The sequence below is a fragment of the Lutra lutra genome, chromosome 3 (genome assembly GCF_902655055.1).
Source record: "Lutra lutra chromosome 3, mLutLut1.2, whole genome shotgun sequence".
Taxonomy (NCBI): Eukaryota; Metazoa; Chordata; class Mammalia; order Carnivora; family Mustelidae; genus Lutra; species Lutra lutra.
The window spans coordinates 4,978,946-4,994,875 of record NC_062280.1 but is presented as its reverse complement, the minus strand read 5'-3'; the positions used below and the strand labels follow the sequence as shown (position 1 = coordinate 4,994,875).

At 39.5% G+C, this 15,930-nt stretch overlaps 1 protein-coding gene across 1 annotated transcript in view; it reads left to right on the top strand.

The window, feature by feature from the left end:
- Positions 1–398: 398 nt before the first annotated feature.
- The window catches only part of TMEFF2 (transmembrane protein with EGF like and two follistatin like domains 2), a 229,683-nt gene continuing 214,151 nt past the window's right edge, over positions 399–15,930 (top strand). The window contains exons 1-3 of the mRNA XM_047720627.1: positions 399–575; positions 2,983–3,092; positions 11,189–11,318. Coding sequence (XP_047576583.1) covers positions 404–575; positions 2,983–3,092; positions 11,189–11,318 — 412 coding nt within the window. The 5' untranslated portion in view covers positions 399–403. The remainder of the gene's footprint in view (positions 576–2,982; positions 3,093–11,188; positions 11,319–15,930) is intronic.

Below are 15,930 nucleotides of genomic sequence, written 5' to 3'. Positions count from 1 at the left end.
AGAGGGATGCGGGCGGCAGAGCGCGAGCGGCGGCGGCGGGGCTGGGGCGCGCCCTGACTCTGCCTCCGGCCGGCCTCCGCGGACCCCGCTATCTGCCCCCGGACTCGCTCTCCCCGTGCTCCGCGGCTCCCAGAGCCCCTCCCTATGGCCGCGGCCCCCCGAGGGTCCGGCGCTGCCGCTCGGACGACCCTGCGGCTCCCGGGGCTGGGCCGGGTCCCTGGATGTTTCTGAAACTCCCGCGATCATGCGCGGGTCTGGCCGCCGCGTCCCCGTCCGCTGCCCCTGCCGCCGCCGCCGCCCGTGCCGCCGCGGTCCGCGGGATGCCCAGTAGCCCGCCGGCCGGCCCCCGCGACCGCGCGCCCCTCGGAAGCCGTTGGCCACTGCGGAGCCGCGCGAACTAGCCATGGTGCTGTGGGAGTCCCCGCGGCCGTGCGGCGGCTGGACGCTGTGCGAGGGCTTCTGCTGGCTGCTGCTGCTGCCCGTGCTGCTGCTGCTCGCGGCCCGCCCGGCCCGGCTCGCGGCGTTCCCTACCTCCCTGAGCGACTGCCAGACGCCCACCGGCTGGAACTGCTCCGGTAAGCGCGAGCCCCGCCGCCGACCCCGGGCCCCGCAGCGCGGGCGCGTATCCGGCGCGGACCCGCCTGCCCCCGTGCGCGCCCTCGGCCCCGGCCTCCCGCTGCCCAAGCCTCCGGGACGCCCGACCTCCGCCCGAGGGGGCGCGGGAGCCGGCCAGGCCGCGGAGCGAGCCGGGGCCGCGGGGCTGGGGGCGCGGAGAGTGCAGGTGCGCCGACCCCTGCACCCGTGCCCCGGGAGCTGCGGGCATTTTAGGAAATACCAAACGGGGCGGTTCTGTGGATCATCGGAAGGAGCCCCGGTCCGGGGGGGAAAGACTATACGGAACCTCCCCCATCATTGAAGAAAAAAGTCTCGCTCAAACCAGCGAGAAACAACTTTATGAGAAAGGACAAGCGAGAAAGCAATAAATCAAATAGTGACTGCGGGGGAGACGGATTCCGGCAAAAGTGCCGGGAGGCGCCCCGGTCTCGCGTCCAAGAGCAGGTCACACGGATTCTCCAGGAGCTTGGGTTTCAAGAGACTCCTTCTCTCCCTCCCTCCCTCCCTCTCTCGGAGACTCCCTCCCTCCCTCCCTCTCTGCCTCTCACATCCTCCCAGTCTACTTGGCTGCAAAAGACGGTGTTTCTGCAGCCCGGAGATGCTTCTCTCTTGCCTCCCTAAGCTCCTAGATGCTGAAGGGAAGTTGAGAAAAGATGCGTTCGTCGGTCTCCAGGCCTGGGTGGGCATAACCGAGCCAGGCAGGCTTGTGCGCAGGCGGGCGGAACCGACCCGGCAGACACCGACTCCATTTCTGGGCAGGCTTCCTTGGACTGGGTCAGGCGCGCCTCTTGCTCGCCGGGGTCCCTTCAGAGTCTGAGCGGGGGAGCTTGGCAGACTTTCCTATGCTGAAGCCTCCTAATTAAGCCCGGCCCGGGGATGGGAGATGCTGGACTCTGGGCTGCCTTCGCATCTCAGTGTGACAGCCCATAGTATACCCTGGCGGGATCGAGGGGTGATTTCAGTGGCATTTTAAATTGCGTTAACATGCCTGGGTATTGTCCCCTAGGTCTGCTCTGTTCTAGTTTTAGAAGTGTGCATGTAATTTTTCATCTTCTGTAAATATAATTCTGCTGCAGTTAAATCTGGCTATGAATAAAGCGGCTTCCAGGGATGTATGTGAGCTGAAGTGTGTGTAACTTTGGAGAGGTGGGAATGACCAACTGTAACTCATAGGAGGAAAGAACCTGTAGCCCTGGGTTGTTGCTGATGGAAATTCCACGAGGAGATTTTTAGGCATCATTGCAGTTTGTGCTTTTTAAAGACTGGTTGAGATTTGCAACCTTATTAGATTTGGGTCAATAGATTGCCTTTGTTCTGTTTTTGGCAATTTCTAAATTTGGTATTTTTATAAAATTTAACATGTTTACGTCGACTTGTTCATGGTTCATGGGTGCATATATGTTATTTTTGAAAAGCTGAGTTCCGCTTTACAGGTGTCTAATCACTTTTTAGGTGCTTTATTGTAGGCATATTAAACAACCTGCAAAATGACTTGTTTGAAATGGTCACAGCTTTGTAGTCCAGCATGACCAGTTTGCTTCATCCCAAGGATCACATCGTGCTAGGAAATAACTTAAATGTGAAATTGAGGTTGGCAATTAAGAAATTTATTATCAGCCAGATATCTTGAGGAGATCTGCAGAAACTAAAGAGAATAAACTTGTTTTCCAAGCAGATTTTCAAGAACCTGGCACACCCCTCCACCCGTGTTAACTTAAAGGTGATCAATCTTCATTTGAGCCAGACAGACCATCACAGAAAACACTGTGCCTGTTTATCTTTATTATTGGGTCTTTGTTTCCTCTTTGTCTGGAGAAAATCCAAATAAAGGGTTGTTCCAGACCTTAAAGCGAAAGAATGATTAAGAATGGAGAATTGGTAAAATGACACCCAGAGACCATCACCAGCTCTTTTCTAAAACGTGGAGTTTGGGCTCGTAAACTATAGTCTACTTAATAAGAAAAAAATGAGGAAGCTAGGAAGCAAGTGTTAAACCCTTATTCACTGCTGCCAGTATTAACCCTGGTCAAAATAAAATAACAATAGCAAAAAAAAAAAAAAGAAAAAAAGAAAGAAAGAAAGAAAGAAAGAAAGAAAGAAAGAAAGAAAGAAAGAAAGAAAGAAAGAAAATTAAAAGAGAACTGACTAGAAAAGACTTGTGAAAAAAAGAAATGAATATTGATCACTGAACAGATCTTGGAGGTTATCAGCAAAGAATGACCTTGCAGTACAGCCGTGGTTATTGGAATTAAAATTTAGAGCAATTCTTTTAAAGCTTCAAGATAGTGTTTTCTTTTTTCCTTTTTCTTTTTTTTGCTGAAGTCTATAACATTTTTTAATGACTGGAGCATTCTCTTTAAATTTGAGGTTATGATGACAGAGAAAATGATCTCTTCCTCTGTGACACCAACACCTGTAAATTTGATGGGGAATGTTTAAGAATTGGAGACACTGTGACTTGCGTCTGTCAGTTCAAGGTAAGAAGTCTGATTCTTGCATCTTCTTATTCATTAACGAGACTGCAAAGGAGGGAGCTCCCTTTACAACCCATCACCTGGCACTTTATAGCTATGCAAGCTAAGAGGAAAGCTGGCACCAAGCAAAAGTGCTGTACTGCCAAGAGAGCCAATGGATGTCAAAAAGACATAGCTTTTTGGAGAAATGTGTATGCCAGAGTTACAAATGCCAGTGGAGGTAGAAAGCTGCAGGTTGTTCTTTTGGTGTGTCAGAAGCAAATTACGTGTATGTGTCCCACCGAGCACACATTTTACAAGTCAGCTGCTGGGGTTAATAGCCAAATAATCAATGGGTAGAAGTGTGGATTCATACTTTTGTTCTTTTAGATTGGGGCTATCTTTTTTTTTTTTTTTAATCATATTGCTCTGTTTTAATGGTTTTGGGTTCTATTATCCAGGCAAGCTGGTTAACTATTTAAATAAACTCCTTATTAAAATGACTTCAAAACTGCTGTGCTAGGTTTTGAAATCACGGAGCTTATTGTTATATGTCAACTTTCCATGGGTACCACATTCAATTACAGCTGAATCTCCCAGGAATCCAAAAAAGTGCAAATAGCCGCAAGTCATTTCATAAATGTTAGAAAAATGTGCTGTTGCATGTTAGGAAAATAAAATTTTTTTTAAAAGAGAGGGACATCGCAGCACTGGTATCATCAAAACTAGGTTATGAGTATTTACTGAAGATAGAACTCTTCATGTCATTATTATAGTCATCATCTAACAAGTGCTTTATACCGTGTAAATTATAAACCTTCTTTTCTCTCAAAATGTTTATACAAGCATACATACCATCATAGGTGTTGTACTAACATTTTATATTCACCTTTGAGTGCTGTTGAATGTTTTATTTTTTAAAAGATTTTCTTTATTTATTTGACAGAGAGGGAGAGAGCAAGCACAAGCAGGGGGAATGGCAGACAGGGGAGAAGCAGGCTCCCCACTTAGCAAGGAGCCCGATGTGGGGCTGGATCCCAGAACCCTGAGATCATGACCTGAGCCAAAGGCAGCAGCTTAACCGACTGAGTCACCCAGGAGCCCCTGATTTTTTTAAATACACATGAAATCTAACACAAGGTTCAACCAGGAAATATGTATATGGAAAACGTTTCCAAGGTTGTAAGCAAAACTAAAAAAAAAAAAAAAGACAAAAAAAGAAAAAAAGGGACAGAACAAATGAAAACATTAAACTCAAATTCAGGTCTAAACAATCGTTATAACAGGTAGTATTTAGACTTGTTGATGAAATTAAATATTTTAAATTGAATTCAACCTCCCAGTGAGAGAGACAAGGGAATTCATATTTAAATATAGTTTGGGGGCACCTGGTTTGCTCAGTGAGTTAAAGCCTCTGCCTTCGGCTCAGGTCACGATCTCAGGGTCCTGGGATCGAGCCCCACATCGAGCCCCACATCGGGCTCTCTGCTCGACGGGGGGCCTGCTTCCTCCTCCTCTCTCTCTACCTGCCTCTCTGACTACTTGTGATCTCTCTCTGTCAAATAAATAAATAAAATCTTTAAAAAAAATAAATAAATAAAAATAAATATAGTTTGAATTGTTTGTAGATAAGCTCAAAGCTGCTTGGACATTATTCTTTCTAAGAAATAAAACAACAGATATTTGCAAAGTGCATCACCTCCTGGTAGGTGAATATTGATGTGACCATGCTGCAGTCCTTCAGACCATACTATAGTGTTAGAAACATACTTGTGCACGTTTAATATGCGTGTGACACCAACCTCTAAAGTCTCCAGCCATACCGCACAATGTAATTATGTTCTTTCAATGAACTACGTGGGAGAGATGGAGCATGAAAGCTCTCCAATTCATACTTTCCCCAAATGTTAACTAAAGAGAAAATACAGGTATAAATCATTAATTAAAGGCCCAAAGGATCTTGTGGATTTTCTCCCCTTTCAGTCTGTGACTCCCATAAATTTGTCTTACTTTCATAACTAAGGGTAGACATGAGAAGTGAATTCATCAACAGTATAAAATGAACCAAAAAGAATGTTCTTCAGATGGAAAGCCATAATTCTAAGATTTCAACGAGAGGAAAATAACAGAGTTCACAAAATTCTACATGGATGCCTGCTACTAAAAGGGACGTATATTTGTTCAGTTTTCAGATTCCACAAAGAATTCTGGTAAAACTTCTACCAACAAAATATATTTGTGTTTTTCATGCTTTGTCAGCCAGTTACATTTGTCACTAATTTAAATACTTTTTGAGTGGAGTAGATTGAGGAGTGGGCAATGAATGCAGGTTTGAATAAGAACCTAAAATGTCATTTTTTCCTAATGCCTGTAACATTTAAATTTATTATGAGGTTACTAATGCCGTTAGCTTGTGCTTTGTGATAGTTGTCAGTGTGTTAAGAGAAAATAAGCATTTCCTTCCTGGAACATTTAAACTCTATGTGTACCAAGAATATAGAATGGCTGGATTAAGTTGAAGATCAAAGAAAATGTGCAAGTTGTACAAAGAATAATTAATAGGCTATTTTAGGCTAAGAGTATCTTGATTCAGTCCTTTCCAGGACATTCCATTGAGTTTGAGGTTGGTTGGTTGGTTGGTTGGTTGGTTGGTTGGTTTCCCTGTATCTGATGAAAAGGGAGATGTCCTGATAATCTATTTTCCTATATACTATTCTAAACTAGCTGAGGTCGTCTACTCTTTGTTTCTCCCGTGTTTACAGATACAATCACACAATTTAACATGCAAACTATGGTCACTCTAGCTGAGAGATAAATTTCAAAGAGAAGTGTATGTATGTGATCTATAGTTTTCCAACTTGGAGCACTAAAGTGAACATATATTTGCCTTCACTTCTCTTAGATGATTGAAAATAAAAATATTCTCCCCTTTATTTGTTACAACTGAGTGGGGCAATTATTTTCTCCTCCGTTTACAGATGAGAAAATTAAAACCCAAAAATATAAATAACCATCAGTAAGCGGCGATGTTAAAGTAAGAACCTAGGTCCTTTGACACCGAATCTGATTTTCTCCCGATACATTATATATCCAAATGAAGATATCGGTAACAGCAACAACAATACAAGTTACGGTAGACAACTCAGTATCAAAGGTAGTACAGCAACTGATTTTTGGTGATGATATGAGTTCCAGAAATGGCAGAACCTGGTTCCTATCTGAATATGAGACAGCATGCTGGTCAATCTTATAAATCAGTTGTGGAGAGAAAAATTTAGAGACAACTAGATGGATGGATGGATGGATGGATGCATGCATGCATGGAAGGAAGGAAGGAAACAAGAAAGGAAGAAAGGTGCTTATGTAGTTATTCATACATAGCATTGGTCATACAATGACCAAATATCAGCTTGTAATTCAAAAATATGGTGAAGGCTTATGTTTTTTAGATATTATTTATTTTAAATATTCACTATTTGTATTTAATAAGCATGCTTTAGATATTCAGTTGTTCCACTTACTAGCACTGCATAACGTTGCCCAGAACATAGTGGCTCAAGAATAATGAACATTTCCTTTGCTCGTGAATCTGCAATTGGACAGGCTTAATGGAAAGTCTCATCTCTGCTTCCTTTGGCATTAACTGAGAGAAGGAGAGAACTCAAAGGCTTGGTTCTGTACTCTTCTCAAGGCTCCCACTCATATATCTGACTGTCAGCTGGACACCTTGGTCCTTAATGTGGATCTCTCCGTATGTGCTAGTCTGAGCTTCCTTACACCACAATGGCTGGGTGTCAAGGGCAAGCATCCAGAAAAAGAGAAAGGGTCAGATAGAAACTCTGTCCTTTAATGACAGAGCCTGAGAAGTCACACAGAGTTACTTTCACCATAGCCACAGGCTTGCCCATTCTTAAAGTCATATTTTCTTTCATTTAAAGAAATGTGGTTACAGAGAAGAATAAAGTTACTTATGGAACGATCAAAGGATTGGAACATGTGCAGGTTTTTTTATCTTTTTCTTTTTTGGAAAAGGAACATACCATATCCTAAGCCATTATTCTTAAGCCTTTGACAACTGGGAATATAACAAGAATTCACTTAACATCTGTGGAGTACCTTCTACATGCCAGACTCTGGAAGGTGCCGACAATCTATAAAATATAAGTTATACATAGCTTCTACATGCTGGAATCTCAGCTAAAAGAAATCTTTATTAACCAAACAAGCAATAAATCATATGAAAAAACTTCTCACATACATTTTTTGTTCACTTGTAGTAAAATGAATTCCATACATCGTAGAGTGTCAAGTCATTGAATCTACTAGCGTGATATGTAGCTAACTGGAAAACACATATTTAGAAAATAAACTTAAGATTTTTATAACATCTTAAGAAAAATAGAATCACTTTTCCCCTGAGAGGAAGTTTGTACAACACATACATTTATGGGTCCAGCCATCTGGGCCCGAGTCTTGTTTTTCCTCTTACCAGCCAACTATGTGGCCTTTAGCAAGTCACTTAACATCCGAATCTGTCCCTTCATCTGAAACTGAGCAGTACTATGATTACCTCTAAGAATTATTTCCGATAATTTGGCGTATTTTAACATAATACTTAGCTTATTTTTATGCGTAGGGTTATTCTGTTTTCCTTTATTTCTCTAATTTTAGATGTGTGTGTTTAGTGTCTGTGTTAGATGGTGCATCAACTATACTCAAATAAAAAATGCTTGTCATGAGAGACAAATAATTTACATTTCTTTTTTAAAGGAATATTAAGAAGTATTTTAAAAACACGGTTCTGTTAATCCTCCCAAATGCCCTAGTTAACCATTTCAAATGGGGAAAATGAGCTATAAACTTGTTAGATATTTAATAGTTGAGTGATGTGTACAAGACCCTACACCAGGGCCGTGAGAGAAATTGGAGAAACCAGGACCGGACTTCTGCTCCCGAGCCGTGATAAATTAGAGTTTGCTTCATCCTTGTATTATTCATATTAATGAGCACAAGACATGGTACTAAAGGCCAAAAACATCGCACTGATAATCTACAGTTAAGCTCTTTTCAGCTCCGTACAAATCTCCCTCTTGGCTTGTGCATGGAACTTGGCAGCTCTGTTTTTCGCACTGTTCACATTTGGCTTCCTGCATCCCTCAGAAGTGGCATATGAGTGCTTTATCAGTTTATTCCATATTTTAAGATGCATATCAGCATTGTGTACTAGCACTTGACAGAGATAATAAATACTTCCCAGCCCTCACCCGCTGTCCACTGGCTACAGCTGAAGATTCTGCAGAAGTAGATAGGAAAGATAAATAGAGCAGTTCCAGGGATTGGAGACAAGATAATGTGGACCCAGATAATCTATAGAGTGTTGTAAGCAGGTTTGAAGATGGAGACTAAAAGGTAGCCAAAGACAACAATGCTCGTACCTGAACGGGGGAAGCTGACTGGTCCAGCCAACACTCTCATGTTGACGATCTTCTGCCTCCTGGAAGTGTCAGCAAGTCTGTGGACCATGATATGTTACCAGTAGTTCGCTTCTTTCTGATGCCTCCTCCATTAGCTCAGATACCATTTTAGTGTTAGTGCGTCCTCATAAATCCTCTCCAGTCCCGAACACAGCACATTTATCAAGCACCTGTCCATCCACCTGCCTCTTAGTCTATGGTTCTACGTAAGCACCAGCCCCATTTAGCTGGTCCTCTGTGCTACTCACTGGAGAATTCAGCTCCTCACTGACATTTTGCCGTTGCCTTTTTTCTTTAGTAGTGGGTATGATTTTGGGTCCTGTGGTAGGTCAATTCTCAGATGTAAATTTAAACATACATATATATTTAGAAAGCTTGTGGAAGACCGCCGTTATGCAGGTATCATCTGATCAAAAAAGAATGCCTAGTGAGTAAAAGATCCTTATTAGTAAAAGTTTCTAATCAAAACAGTTTTAAAGTGCAGTCACCCAGATAGACTGAGTCTGGGAGCCAGTAATGTAACTGTGAAAAGGAAATACTACATAAAGGGCTTCCAGAATATCTAGATTAGAAATTGAAGAAATAAAGATCTCTAAAATGTGTGATATTTAAAATATTTAAATCATTTTAATCACATGTAAGCAATTTCTAAATAGATAAGACTTCATATTTAAATCACCGTGTTAGCAATTATGGAGATCATAATATGAGTGTCATACAATTTGGATTTACTATTGCAAGGAAAGTATATTACTATTTCTAAGCTGTATTTCAGTTTTTCAATAACAGATACAAAGTAAGACTCATAAAATAAGACTTTCACTTCAGAGAACATCAGCTTATCCCATTTCATATATAACTTACTAGGATGATTAAGACATTGTTACATTAAAGCAAAGATTAAGAGATAAATGGTTGATGGAGAAGAAGAAGACACAAATATTCCAAGGAAATAGACTAAAAAAATAAACGTCAGGTTTTTATTATAAGATTATAAACTTACTGGGAATTCGTTCTTTTTTTGGCATGTACCTTTGAGTTGAATTTAACTCATGATAGAGTTTTAGGTTTATCATCATATATATTAAAACTTTCCTAGGGGCCCCTGGGTGGCTCAGTGGGTTAAGCCGCTGCCTTCGGCTCAGGTCATGATCTCAGGGTCCTGGGATCGAGTCCCGCATCGGGTTCTCTGCTCGGCAGAGATCCTGCTTCCCTCTCTCTCTCTCTGCCTGCCTCTCCGTCTACTTGTGATCTCTCTCTGTCAAATAAATAAATAAAATCTTTAAAAAAAAAATAAAAAAAAAAAATAAAACTTTCCTAGCATCTCACTAGATCATTGGTTTATTTTGTATGTGTTATAAATTTACAGCCATCAAAAATCCAAATATTTTAATAAGAACTGGAATACAACAAAGTGTTTTCATAAGCATGTGTATGTATGATTTGCTTTACTTAGTTTCTGGCATAGGTGGGTATTTTTAAATAATCATCTTGGTCATTACATTTGTTACAGTTGAACAATGAAACACATCAGTAGTAGTAATCATGAGATAATCACATCTCTAGTGTAATTAGAAGGTATAGGACACAGCCAAGTATCTCTAATGCCTTGGAGTGTGATTATGTTATGATGAGTACACCCCGTAGGTTGCCTAATTTTCATTGTAAAATTTGTACTTTTTTATAATGAGGCTGTTTTAAAAATGAACTTTTCTCTTTATGAAATATATATTAATAGTCATACTTTTCAATAACCAATAAAGTTTACATATGCTTCAATACTTGTTGGTTTTTCCCCCCTGTATTCCATATTCTGTTGTTTTTTTTTTTCTTGCATTATATGTGGCAATATCTAAAGATATATGATAAATTAATTAGGAATCAAATGTCTTACCCAAATATTTAGAAGTTTGTAAAGATTAAAATTAAACAAACAAACAAAAAACATACTAAGGGGTAACTGGTTTTTTTTTTTTTTTTTTTTTTTTTTTTTTTTTTTTTTAAAGATTTTATTTATTTATCAGACAGATCACAAGTAGGCAGAGAGGCAGGCAGAGAGAAAGGAAGGGAAGCAGGCTCCCCGCTGAGCAGAGAGCCCGATGTGGGGCTCGATCCCAGGACCCCGGGATCATGACCTGAGCCGAAGGCAGCGGCTTTAACCCACTGAGCCACCCAGGCGCCCCAGGGGTAACTGGTTTAATTGCTTTATCAGCTGTTTACTTCTGCTCTAACCACAGATAGGAATTACCTGTTCTTCATAACTTTAATATTATAGCACGTTTTGATTTTTTCCACCAAGCCAGATGGGTGTATATCTGAAAAACAGTATTAAATAATGTTGATACATTTGTTGCTATACCTTTTCAGTATTGCCTGCCGAGATCACTTTGCTGGAATTACCTGATCAGTTTAGAAGCTTCCCCCCCATCTGAATCAAATGACTGATTAGTTGACTTGACATTACTTTTGTGTATCTTTGAATGATGCCCTTGCAAGGTCAAAGACTTTAGTGGATACAATGGGGATTGCTGAAAATGAACACAAGTGCTTTCTTTTGTAAATGATTATTTCCCTTCAAGATGTCAAGATGTCAAAGGCATGCAGACTCCAGTGCTAACCATGAGCTTCTGTCTGTGTGTCCCCCAGTGCAACAGTGACTACGTGCCTGTGTGTGGCTCCAATGGGGAGAGCTACCAGAACGAGTGCTACTTGAGGCAGGCTGCCTGCAAACAGCAGAGCGAGATACTCGTCGTGTCTGAAGGATCCTGTGCCACAGGTACGTGTGCGATCCCGAAGACCCCCTGAAACCTTTGGAACAACGTCTTGCTTTTTCTGTTATGTTATCGCTAAATAAATAATTCAGACTGTATATACTGGCTGGATAAGCCTCTCTTTCTTTTGTACCAAGCATACATTATTCTCATTTTGTCTTTTTTACATTTCAAATCACTTCTGGAAGAAAGGGAAAATCTGCCACAAGGATGTTGATTTTAATACATATGTTATTTAATGAAGTGCAGACAGTTGAGTAATATAATTAGAACTCTAGATCTCCTGCCTAGGTGCCAGATACAGAGAAACGTACCTGTGCACACATGAGGCTGGCTTGTTTGTTTTGAACAACATCATCGTCTGCTGGAGGGCAGTTTTGCAGATCTGGGTTTGAAAGCGAAAATGTGGGTAACCTCAGCAGCACGATAAAAATGTTCTTCCTACCATTTAGCTGATTATACTGAAGAATGTATCTGTGAAAGACAACTATCCTTTCTAACATGGTTGGCCTGGGATTGCACAAAGCTCTGTAGCTGTCTTTACCAAGAACGCTCTGAAGGAAGTGAGAAGACTGGCTTCCCACGCTCTTCAGTTTTCCATGTTTTCCTTTCATGGTCACTGATTGTTAGAGCCGAACAGCATTACAGGAAGAAAACTAAACAAAGGGAGCAAAGCCCAACTTGATAGAGCAACGCCTTAAAATAAAGCTGAGTTTACAGGTTAGTCTTGACATGTTAGAATCACATATATTAAAGAAACTTTAGTGTCCATGATGGTTGTGGTGAATGACACATCAGCATCTTTCTAGAAAGTCCTCATTTCTGAGGAATTGGATGGTATAAGCATATCTGGGAAAAATAATAAAGACACAACGTATGAACTTCCTTCAAAAGTGAAAATATAGAATAGTGCCCGGAAAAATCTATTTTATTAGTTAGATGACAAGTACTAGATAACAAGTTTTCCTTCGGTAACAAGTTTTTCTATTCCAGAGAACTGTGTCAAAACCCGTGTGTATGTTGGGGCAGTACGGCAAACGAGCAAGGAGATAGGCTTGTGTTCTTTAAAAGACCATCTTAAGTCCATGGATTGTTAGTAATTGACAGTGTTCCAAATTATATCTGTGACTATTAAAGTTCCTAAGAATTAGCAAAAGAGAATGATATTATTACTACGTCATGATGATGTTTTCGTTTTGTTTTTTAAGTAGTCTTTTATATGATTTTTTGCCTCATAAGGTGAATGCCCCCTCCTGGTGCCCCACTTCCCCCTTATTTGCTACAGCAAACAGATCACTGCCGCTCAGGGATTTGTCTGAGAAGTAATGAGTCAAAGTGACAGCAACAGGGGAGAGTCGGCGGACTTGCTTCCCCAGTAAGGAGGGAGGAGGACCAGCATCCTACTCTCATGGTAGAGATGGGGGAAACAGGAAGAAAAGCAAGGAGCAAACTAATTATGAAAAACCAATCTGCCATACCTATGGAGAAAATTTAAAGTGATATGTTAAAACAAATTGCATGGGAAAAAAATTTGGAAACTCTGACTCTGAGAAACCGAGAATGATGGAGGCAAACACCAGGGAGTACTGAGGAAAGGGTTTGTCTACTCAAGGTCATATAGGATACCAGTCTGTCTCTGGCAGTAGCAGAATGAGAATCAGTGGGCTGTGGTCAAAATAGAGTTAGAAAGTCATGGTATGGCTAACAACATTTGTTACCAAAATCTCTCTTTCTTGACTTGCCAACCTCCAAGTTCTTAAAGGCTCAGGCAGTCACATTCTCCTGGTTCATTCAAGTTTTTACATGCTGGTCTCTAATGTGTTGTTTATACTATGAAAATAAAAGCTTAGCCAAGTAGAACATGTAATCACCATTGAGTAATCTATATGAAGCTGATTCACATACCTAGATTTCTGTAGGATTTAATTAGCAAGCCAGTCCTGTTCAATGTGTCTCCCACTGTATTGTAAATCTAAAAGATTTTTGATCTGAATAATGATGGAGGAACCAAAGTAACTTTGATTAACCAGGTCTGACTGTAAATAATTTAGAGTTCCGACTTTTGATCTAAAATAAATTCTCTTTCTTTTCTTTGTGGATTTTCCATTTATTTTTAATGCTATTTGACACTGAATAGAGAGAGTAAATTTTGATCTCTAGGAATAAAAGGCAGTAGAAGATATAACTTTATTATATTTCATTGAACTTACAAGTCTTTTTTTTTTTTGGTCCAAAAATGGTTTCCTATTGGACAGTCTGCTCAATAGCCTCACCATCAATTTTGCGTTTCTGTATTACAAGAAATGCGCTAACTAGAAGCTGAGACTTTCGAGATTAATAGCATGACTTCTTAGGTGTTTCCATCTCACTAGTAAGACTTGAGTAGGCTACTTGTTTATCCTATACTAGAGAAATGATTAAAGCTTCCCATCACTATTTCATAATGATGCAGTGAACTTGTAATTATTTCCCATCTATTCTTCCTTTCTTTCCTACTTACCTAATTTGGGTCAAATAAAACAAATATTGCCTTAAGATCCATGCTCCTTGCCTTTTTAGAAAGATACATGAGATGCAAGCCGATACAACACTGTTTTTTTTTTTTTCTTTTCCCAAGCCATATGTATTTATTAGAAAAACCTAGGGATGAATAAGTAATATGTCTATTCAGAATCTTAATTTTTATGTTCCAGATACAGTGATGAGCATTTATAACTTGCTGTTGTACAGTAAGCCTCAGAAACACCCAATGAGAGGGACATTACTATACTCACTGAACAGAGGACAAATAAGCTTAGGAAAGTCAGATAACATACCTTATGTTATCAAACAATGGAGGTTTAAATCTATAAGCTTATATGTATTTCCTCTTATGTGCATATAACTACAAAAAGCTGAACAAAACTTGGTTCTGGACTTAAAGAAGTTTACAGTCATAATGAGGAAGAAAAAAGAAACTACACATTTAGCCAAAATACGTGGAATACATTAGTGCTATAACAGTACAACCTGTTAGCCTCTGATGATTATAAGTAATACTGAATTAAACTTTCAAATTAATTGAAATAAATTTATTTAAAATTTTAGCTGCAAAAGTATACAAACATTGACCATTCAAGCATTGTCCCATCCAACAGTGATGGTGCCATGGGTTGACAGGATGTTCTATTTTGGTGACAAATCCTTCAGCCTTTCTTGATCTGTTATCATTAAACAGTCAAGGCATATGATCATATGCTTATTTGATTATATATTTACTAAGAAGGGTTTTTATTATAAATTGTTTTACCAATTAGCTTGCCTTAAGGAAAGACTCTGCTGGTCTAAAGACATATGTATTAGTCACATTACCAGTTAATAAATAACTTGGCTTTCTGATTTTAGACAATGTTAGACCCCATAAATTTAGTTAATATAAGTCGCCACCAGAGCTTTTCATTTAAACTACTCCTCCTTCATGACACTGCTAATACCTAACATGATGATAAGCATGACTGTTGGGGAGGCGTCCGTTCTTCCATACGTCAGCATTCTGCGCATTTTCATATGTCGTATCATTTTTTATACCATGCCTCTAACAAACTGTCATGGAGGCAAACTAGTAGAAGTAATGGGGGTTTCAGATTTTGCTATTTTTTTTTTCTTAGAAAAAAAAATCATCTGAAGCATCAAACACAAATTCCTGGAAGTGGCATTTGGTATAGTTCTTGAAACCTGGTTGTGATTTCAGTGTGAGATGTGGGCATTTCAGATAGAAATACCAATATTAGTCTTACTACCAGTATTAACATTAAAAATACATAATCAAATGTATTTAGGATGAAAAGAAGTGGGAAGGCAGAAGGAGAATGATGTCTACACTTAACAGGTAGAACCAGATGGAAAATGAATGGTCTTGACTCCCAGCTAGAAAACTGGGTGTCTATGGGAGCTAAGTTGTCAGAAGTAGACAACTTTGACCAACTGCAATTATGTAGGAAGGAGGGAGAGAAGAAATAGAGAGAAATGCAGAAGGAGGGTATCGTTTTGTTTTTTTTTTTCTGCCAGCATCACTGAGGGTGTATCCAATTTTAAGCACAAAGACAAATGTTAATCTCCCTCTTCTATCGATTTCAAAAACAAAGGATGTTGTTGGTAGCAAATAAACTCATCCACAATTGTGGTATTTGGAAAACATATTAGCAATTATATAAAAAGATAATCATCTGTAAACTCTTTTTCCTTTCATGTATATGCAATTTATAATAATATAAGCCTTAATTATGAGTTTATTTGCCACATGCCTTAGCCTGTTTAATTTCCGAATCTCACTGTTAAAAACATTTCATTTTTAATTTTTTTTTTTTTTTTTTGGTTAATGGCACCAAATTCATCTTGGTTAAAATAAAAATGTGACAGATTTTACATAGTCAATTTTAGAATGTAATAATCAAAATAGGATATAACATCAAAGCTAGATAATAGTTTTTTACAAAGTTAGAATGAAAATAATAGAAAATTTATTTTATAAGTTTATATTATGCAAATTAAATTAAATGGATGTGAATATACACTTTCAGATTAAATATTGTTAATTTTCTCCATTATATGACTGTCTTAATAAAGGAAGTGAACATG